We start from the raw sequence: 9,640 nt of genomic DNA, 5'->3' as shown, positions 1-9,640 counted from the left end.
CTATCTCATCATCACCCTCTTTCTCCTGTCTGGGCGACGACGGCATCTCCAAATTTGGGGGTGACAGTGAGATTGTCAGCCCTTTTTTTTTGGGCAACAACTCTTTCTTGTTGTTGGGAGATGTCGTCATCCCTAGATCAGTCACAACAAAAAAAAATTATATATATAAAATGATAATTTATTTTTTATAGTTTTTAATTATTTATATATAATTAAAATAGGACATAACGGTCAAACGATGTAAAGCTTTAGTGCCATTACACTTCAAAATAAAAAATGGCGCATGTGTTGAATTAAAAAAACACAGGGGGTACTTTATCGATTTTTGAAACAGGATGGGGGGTTTTCGTTGAGTTTTCAAAATACAATTTTTTTTTTTTTTGCAATTTAGCCATATAATTTGTGCTAAAGTTTTATTTATTTTCTTTCAATTATTATTTATATAATTTATCAAAAAGATTATTTTATTTCATTAGCAGCTTTAGCCTTATTGGCCTAACCCCACCTCTTTCTCCAATCGAAGTCAGACTTGCGTACTCTGAGACTGTTCTGGGAACCTACTTGCCCTACTTCCCTATCGACAAAGAACTCTGCAATGAATGCCTATGATGTGACTAGCAGGGCAGGTAGAATGGAAGTCGAGTGAGGAATAGTCGAACTTTTACGTTCAATAGTTCAACACTGATAAATTGATGAAACAATAGCCGATCCAATAGCTGCTTCAGCGACTGCAATAGCTATAACAAAAATTGAGAAAATGTTTCCTCTTAATTGACGATTATAAAAAATATCAAAAAAATTATAAAATCGATATTAACTGAATTTAATGTAAGTTCAAGACACATACGGGCTCTAACCATATTTCGACTTGTGATAAATCCCTTGATACCAATAGAAAATAAATAGGCACTCAAAGCAAATATATGTTCGAGCATCATGTCACTTTTATAGCTAGTCACTTGCGTTACTTGAAATGATACTATCTGGCTATCCTAGACTTCGAGCAATCGCTTGAGTTCTTCCTCAGGCCCCCCGTGAGTCCATGGAGAATTAAAAGATTACCTGAAGATAAAACAATAGAAAAGATATGTTGAAGAACGGGGAAGTGATTCTTCCCTTATCTCCTTTGAGTGATACCCTTATCTCCTTTGAGTGATACAAGTGGTTTAGACTTTCCAACCTCTGAAATTTCCACTTCAGCGGGTCAGCCGATCAAAACATAGAGAGCGCAGTTCCAGCAGAAGCCTAATCAAACCGAGAGTTTATATATTGCTATTTCTTTTTATTATCTAGTCGATGCCAAGATGAACAAAAGCTTAACACCTCTCATTCTTATTACTTTTTCAACGAATAAAATGAAAAATCAAAAGGTCGTCTTATTCAAAACCCCAATTATGATATACCTTCTCTTCCACTTCATACCTAGGAACGCACTGTTTTTATAAAGATAAGCGCACTTTCACATCTTCTTAACCTGAAAATGGCTGGGGAGAGGATTGCAAATTTTATATCATCAAAATAAAGATGAGCTAATATTTTAATTTAAAATAAATTCTCTCTACTCTAAATTTTAATCTTTTTTATTTTTCATAAGCAAAACTTGGTTTATACATTTAATATTCAATATTTTTAAAAAGGATTTTCATATCTAAATATGCTTTAGAATGTGTTTCCAAGCAGACTCTTGATGCCCTTTGACCTTCCAAACAATCATGCTTTGCTGTTTAGAGTGCAAACCTAAATATCTTTGATTTATTTTTTAATAATTATTTTTGAAATTTAATTCAATCAAAACTATATCTTTGAAATAAAAACTACAATTTGTTACTTTTAATTCAACCACGATTATTTTTTATTTAATTATCTATTTTTCCATGCTAATCAAATTATAATTCTTCATTTGTCTTTAAAACGTGGCGAGTTTAGAATTTAACTACAGTATGTGTAAATAATTATGGTTCATGACCCATCTTTGGTAAGCCCAGCCCAAAAAGGCCCAACACCTAAATCTCACTGGATAGTCTGGATGGCTCTCAACCTAGCCCACACTACCTTGGCCCATGACCCGACCCACCACCTGGCCTATTACCCGACCCAAGTTCTATCCTATTTAATCTTAACCCTAACCCTAATCTCCCATTCTTCCGCCTCCCTCTCTTCTCTTTGTATATGTTCTCCTTCTCTTCTCTCTTTGTCGCTTGGTTTTCTCCTCCTCATTTTCCCAAAGGTTTTGAAATCATTCCACCGCCTCCTCTTCTTCTCCGCCTCTTTAATGTTGCCCTTTGTATAATCAATTGTTAATCCAAATCTTGTTATAATTTTTTTAATTAATTATTTCAAGTTCATTATATTAGAACATATAGCGATTGAAGCACACTTCATGCGCGTGCAAAAAATTATTTTTTTATTATATATTAATTAATTGAATAAATATAGAAGAAAGACAAAATAAATACTTGATCAATTCTGATGCTAATCTAAGAGAGTAAGCCCTTCACCCTTATAAGAATAATTTTGACACATAACAGAACCTAAGAGATCATAATCATATAAGAATTATGGGCATCTCCATCATGTTTATGACAAAAAATCAAGATTTCATATCGGCCCATGGACGAAGATGGCTTAGTACTGTCCTAGCTACTGCCTGACCTCCCTACTAGGTGGCAGAAAACCATTCGACCAAAAAAAAAAAAAAAGCAAACGGCCACATAGGCTATGACAAAACTCAAAGACGAAGGCGGATATAACGCGTGCCCTAACCACCCCTTGGGAACTTGCGGATTATCTGACCGAGGTTCCCTTAGCTAACGGGATTCCTTGGAAATTCTTACCTACTGCCTCCTATTTTTTAGGGGATTTATCCTCGAGGTCAGACTTCTTCACCCGCTGGGGGACTATGGCTACAAAAGCAAGCCTTCCCCCTCGATTAAAAGTAACACATTTTTGCATTACATACGCATGAAAGCACTACAAGAACACTCTACCAAATACTCTCTTATCATCTTTTAAGCACTCATTTCTATCTTATGTTGCTTAATTCTATTTTTCCTCAACTGTTTATTGATCTGAGTATAGGAGTGTTAACATTTTTTTTTCAGGTCTCCTTTCCCGACTTTTCAAAAAATTTAGCCGGAACCTCAAGTCCGAATATCTATTTAGCGAGCGATTCTTACTCGCATCACTACCCAAAAAAATTCCATAATCTTTTCGAATCAAGCCAAATCTTGTCAACTAAACACACAATCCTTCTCGAGCTTGTAGAAGTGTAGCAAAATTCAGTTGTTGTCTAAGATACAGAGAGAAGTTCAATTTTTCGGAAATAGTATACGTCTCATTAATTGATTCAATATATCAATAATTCAAATCAACGATATTGCAAATGAACAAATTATTTTTCATAAAAAAATAATAGCAATTTATTCTCCTCCCCCTATATTTTTTAAAATGAATCAATTTACCTCACATTTTGAAAAACACAAAAGGGCAAAATGCCGCTTATTTTCATAAAATGATAAATTTACTTATTTTGCAATACAACAAAAGATTTACTTACATTTTTTTTTAAAAAATAATAAATTATTATCAAAATACACATATATTTATATTTTTAAAACTCGAACTCATAAAATTTTAATCTTATCAATTCGGCAAGGGTTTATGTCCCCTGGATCCTACAGCCAAACAGGGCCTAATCTTTCTGTTGGGTTGCAGTTACTTATTTCAACTGTCTACGGTTTGAGCCCAATGGCTTCACTTTCGGGTCTATATATATAAATGGGCTGAGAAAGGTAGCCATCACTTCTTAGTTTCATCCGTCGAATTTCTCCAGTTGAAAGAGACTGTACTGCTCCTCCGCCATACACCGCCCCCTACTCCTCCGCTGCCGCCACCTTCTCAACAAGAAGCCAAGAAATCCAATCAAGAAGAGCATAAAGTCCATAAGAATAAGAGATTCATTGCGATTTTGATGCAAAAGCTGTTCCATTTCTCCAAAACCCTATTCCCACTCTCGCTAAATTTGTTGCCAAAACCCTCGTCCGCTTCTTCTCCGGTGCCTCATTCTTCAGTGTTCGTTCCCTGCTTCCGATCTTACAAATCTGCGTCAACCACCGGTGATTTTATCAAAATCTCGATGGCATCGTCGGCAACGGTGAAGTTGCCGGCGTCACCGATAGAAGAGGGTTTAGGGAGGAGATTTTGGATCAAGTTTAGAAAGGAGTGGACCCAAGCTCTCTACACTCCTTTTGTGGTCAGTTTGGCCGCCGGAAATCTCAAACTCGATACATTTCGCCATTATATCGCGCAGGACGTACATTTCCTCCGCGCCTTTGCGAAAGCGTTAGTATTCTACAACCGTTTTAATAGTTTGTTTTCCCTTTTTGCCTGTTTTAGTTTATTGTGTTTTCGCTAATAGGGCTGTCTTAATGTTTGTTTCTTTGTGTTGAGTGTAGGCTTGTTGAAGTTTCTATGGTATCTTGGAATGTTAGTATTGATTCTATGTCAGTTATTGGATAGTTTTCTTTGTTGGTTTTTCTTTATGAATTCATTCGTCAAATAGTGAATTTTAGTATAAATATGGGTTTTCGGACTGTCAACCTCTTATCATCTTGCTCTGTTATTCTTTTTATAGGTTTATTTGGTATACAAATTAGGATTCATTAGTAGGGATAAAATTGCAGTAAAGCGACCATATTATCCACTTCTTCTGCACAAAACATATACTCATTACATTATTTGTTATTCTTGGGATGATAGTTTACTGGGAAAATGTGGGAGAACAAATAATCGGGAAGTGTCTTCTTTTATCTTCAATTTCAGGAATAAAACAAATAACAAATTATCTTAACCAGTTTCCTATAGGTGGTGATGCTTCTTTATGCGGAATGCTATTCTCGTTCTTCTTTCCACCTGCCATTATTAGTTCATTTCTCCAGCTGATGACTTGCCAAGTGGCAGAGGAGCAGATTGACACAAAATTAAAACACACAAAATCTTTTACAAATGAAAACAAAAATATAAAGACACGGGAGATCCACAGTTTTTGGAGGGCAATCCATCACCTATGGATTCAAAATTATCAGAAAGATTTTCTTTGACCAAGTTGCCAGATGTTGTAACAAATGTAAATCTAGGTCGCCACAGGCCTAGTGTCCATGTTTTGGCTTCTGTTTCACCCTCTGCTGCATGTCTATGATGTCAATTGTGGTCAAAAGTGACAGGATTTCTTATATTCATAAAAAAAATGTGCATCAGGTATGAAATGGCTCAGGAGTGTGCGGATGATGATGATGCAAAAGTTGGGATTAACGAATTGCGGAAAAGTGTTCTAGAAGAGCTTAAAATGCATGATTCATTTGTTCAAGTAAGTATGGATAAGACTCTGCAGATGCATATATGCATGCGGATGCTTTATGCATTTTCTGGTATGAAACGTTGGTTTCTATGAACTGATATATTGCTTTTGTTGTATTTACTAAAAGAAAAGGATAGATTTACTCAAGATAAAAGCTGCTAGTCGCAATGCCTTAGGGCTTGGTGATAAACCAGAACTTTGAAGAAGATAAGTGTGTTAATGTCATCAAATACTGAACAGTGGAGTTGTAGTTTTCGGTGAATTTGTTGTGAAGAAGAATATTTGTACTGAAGATGTCTTCTGAAGATTAGCTTAGGCCAGAAGGAGATGAGTCTAATCAGATCAGCCTGCTTGTGGCTAATTCTGTTAGTTGTTTCATTATTTTTGATGGAACCTTTTCTGTTCTCATACCAGTCCCCCTTCCCCCGCACACCACCCACCCATACACAAAACCACTAAACAAATACATAAATGCTTCTGAATTATCTTGAAAGTTTGGCAACAGATTCACGTATGCTCACCTTTGTTAGTGTACATGCTCCTAATTCAACTTCTCATTTTCTTTATTATACGTTCTCTAAAGAATCGCTGTTTCCTCTGATCAGTATCTATCATGTAATGCAACATGAGCTGTGCTGTCTTTCGTTATGTTGTTTGGGTATCATGTGCAGATAAGTTTTCCATTCTGTAACGGTTGTCCGTATTGGAATATGCAGGGATGGGGTTTTGATTTGCCCAAAGAGAGCACTCCACACGCTGCAACTGTTAAGTATACAGACTTTTTACTGGCAACAGCCTCTGGAAAACTTGAAGGAGTAAAAGCTCCTGGTAAACTGGCCACTCCTTTTGAGAAAACAAAATTGGCAGCTTATACTCTTGGTGCTATGACTCCTTGTATGAGGCTTTATGCCTTTCTGGGCAAGGAGTTGGAGGCATTTCTGGATCCCAATGAAGTTCATCTTTATAAGAAATGGATTGACAATTATTCATCTGATGTTTTTCAGGTTTGTATTACTAATGAAAAACCCATCAGGGCCTCTTTGTTGTTAACAATTGACTTTCTCAGTCATGAAAAAGAAATTGGACATAGTGTTTACATCTGAGCAAGTCTGTTTTGTTGATGTAGGCTGCAGCTTTGCAAACAGAGGACCTTCTGGACAAGTTAAGTGTGTCTTTAACTGGGGAAGAGCTTGATGTCATTGAAAAGCTCTATCATCAAGCTATGAAACTGGAAATAGAGTTCTTCCTAGCTCAGCCGCTTGCTCAGAAAACTGTTGTTCCTCTATCTAAAGAGCATAATCCGGCAGAACATTGTCTCATGTTATTTTCAGATTTTGATTTGACATGCACTGTTTTGGACTCATCTGCCATCTTGGCAGAAATAGCTATTATAACCGCCCCAAAATCAGACCAAAATAAATCAGAAAACCAACTTTCTCGGATGTCTTCAGTCGAGTTAAGAAGTACATGGGGAGAACTTTCCAAAGAATACACTGAAGAGTATGAACAGTGTGTAGAAAGCATCTTGCTTTCAAATAAAGGTGAGTGCATTATAGTATCTCCCTCTTAAAAGAATAACGATGCTTTTTCGTCTTTACTTATGATTTGGCATGTGTATGACCTGAGGCTTGAGAAACAACTGTGCTTTGCAGTGGAAAAATTCGATTATGAAGGGCTGCGAAGAGCACTCGAAGACCTCTCAGATTTTGAGAAAAAAGCAAATCTGAGGGTGATAGATTCTGGGGTGCTTAAGGGTCTGAATGTCGATGATATAAAACGAGCTGGTGAACGCCTTATTCTCCAAGATGGTTGTACCAGTTTCTTCCAGAACATGGTTAAGAGTGAGAAATTGAACACAAATGTCCATGTCCTGTCCTATTGCTGGTGTGGAGATCTCATCCGGTCTGCTTTTTCCTCAGGTGAGTTCTTCTGTGGAACGATGGGAGTTTGTATTTATTTATGGATTCAATCAGTTTCAATTATTTATGCCTTATTTGTTTTAATTTACTTATGAGCTAATGATTCCGTTTTCCCATTTGCAAATGAGCTTATTACAACCTATACTACAAAATCAAAACAATTCTCGTTAATTGCTATAAATTAAGGGAAGAGTTGTTGCCTTTACTTATTCATTTCACAAGTTTTAGCATCTGACCAAGTATATGTATCTCAGGAAGGAGACATCTGATTACTTGTACCCTTAACATGCCTTTTTCTTGCTATTGTTGTCTTCTTAGGGAAAGCTGAATTTGTCCATTTTCTTATAGCAAAGTTTCTGTATTGTTCTATCCTGTTAGTTATCACCTGAACTTAGGATTCTTCAAAGGACTGATTTTGTTCCAGGTGTGCAGCAACTTTTTGGTATGCTAATTTTCTCTGATGTCAAGCAGGTGGCTTGGACTCTGTGAATATACATGCAAATGAGTTCATCTACGAAAACTCTTTATCCACGGGCGACATTGTTAAGAAAGTTGAGTCTCCTCTCGACAAGGTTGAAGCTTTTACTAATATTCTGCAGAACTGCTGCAAGGATCAGAAGATTCTGACAGTATATATTGGAGATTCAGTGGGTGACTTACTTTGCTTGCTTGAGGCAGATGTTGGTATCGTGATAGGTTCAAGCTCAAGTCTGAGGAGAGTGGGAAGTCATTTTGGTGTTTCTTTTGTTCCTCTATTCCCAGGTTTAATCGAGAAACAGAAACAGTTTGCTGAGGAAAGTTCATCTGGGTGGAAGGGCCTGTCGGGAGTTCTATATACAGTATCTAGCTGGGCAGAGATTCATGCTTTCATTCTTGGATCATAGAAAACAATTTGAGAGATGTTCATATAATAGGATACATATACAAGCTTGGTGGCTGTTTTTGTCTCAGGCCACCAATCACCTCTGTTGTTTTTGGTACAGGGTCTTCTAATCAGCAATGAGCTGTGTATCGTTCCCTTTGTTTTTTACTATGGGGATCATTCAGAACTGTAAATGCAATTCTTTTGCCTGGTGCTCTTCTACTCGTCGAACCTTTTACTCACTCCTGCTTGAACCCTGCCCCATTCGATGTGTATAATATTGGGTTTTTACATTTGAATGACATTTTGGACTAGTTGGTATGTGGATTCTCAAAACTGCAATTGTATTTGAAGGGGAACTTCTTTTCCATTTCGCAGCTTTTCCTATGATGATTGAATTTTTTGTTTTTCCACATCACAAACGAAGCCATATGTAGATGATGTGCTCTTGTCTTGATACAAAATTTGTTTTAGCAGCATATCTACTTACCTTTTTGTTTCTAATTGCAAATAGTTGAGATATTTTTATAGTTGTTCACTCGATTTTTGGTATTAAATTATAATATAGTATATTTGGACTATACCCTTTGACAATATGACAAAGAGATGAAGCATTTTCATTTTTCTAACCTAAACAACAAAAGGGTATCCATTTACAATATGGTATCCCATAAGGCAAATCAATCTCAACAAGATTCTCATGAGATAAGAAGACAAATCCCCCAACTATTTTTTGGTCATGTTAGGCCCTTTGTGTGATTGATGGAAAATTGAGTTAGACTTCTTACTCATCTCCTCCAATAATTTTTGTTGTTTAATGGATAAAGATTCAAACTTTTTCTTGCCTCCGTACGAAAATTTGTCATTATCAACATGGTGACTTTTGCATTGTTGATCTTCTTAGTGGGTTGGATGGACATTAGTCACTCACTTTTAACCTTGTTGCAAACTTCTTTTCAGAAAAAATAACATTATTTAATTCACCCAATATTATTATTTTATAAAAGTATCTGTCGATGATTCATTGGTTGCAAGTACAACATTAAAAGAAATTGATATGAAACTAAATTCTTATCAATAACTATAGTACGACTCCAACTTTCTTTTTTTTTTTTTGGCTAAAGTATGGCTCAAATTTAAAGCATTTAAAATGGTGTCTTTCTTTAGTGGGTAATTAACCGACTTTGAGGATGTTTGGTTGGAAAAATAAGTGAGAAACTGCTATAAGCTCCTAATAATTTATTTTCTAGTATTATAAGTTTATTCTCTAAAAATATTCAACCACACACTTCTATTTAATCATTTTATAAAATATTTTAAAAAAATTATAAATTCTTATAATACAAAAACATAAAAATTCTCAATAGATGTCTATCATACTTTACACTAAAAAAACTCTTGAAGCCGCCCACAATGCTTTCTACTTCCTTTATTTTCCATGTATAGTTTGGCCAACATATTTATATATGCACACCTTTCTTTGCCCCCTCCTAAATGGAGAGG

The 9,640-nt window shown here is 35.9% G+C and overlaps 1 protein-coding gene across 1 annotated transcript; it reads left to right on the top strand.

The window, feature by feature from the left end:
* Positions 3,792 to 8,439, top strand: LOC105161159 (bifunctional TH2 protein, mitochondrial). The gene is made up of 6 exons (XM_011078763.2): positions 3,792 to 4,341; positions 5,257 to 5,365; positions 6,073 to 6,360; positions 6,483 to 6,897; positions 7,009 to 7,275; positions 7,747 to 8,439. Exons 1-6 carry the CDS (start codon positions 3,971 to 3,973, stop codon positions 8,157 to 8,159), a joined length of 1,863 nt encoding a protein of 620 aa, XP_011077065.1. The 5' UTR covers positions 3,792 to 3,970; the 3' UTR covers positions 8,160 to 8,439.

This window comes from Sesamum indicum, linkage group LG4 (assembly GCF_000512975.1).
Source record: "Sesamum indicum cultivar Zhongzhi No. 13 linkage group LG4, S_indicum_v1.0, whole genome shotgun sequence".
NCBI classification, from domain to species: domain Eukaryota; kingdom Viridiplantae; phylum Streptophyta; class Magnoliopsida; order Lamiales; family Pedaliaceae; genus Sesamum; species Sesamum indicum.
This window is presented reverse-complemented; position numbering and strand designations above follow the sequence as displayed.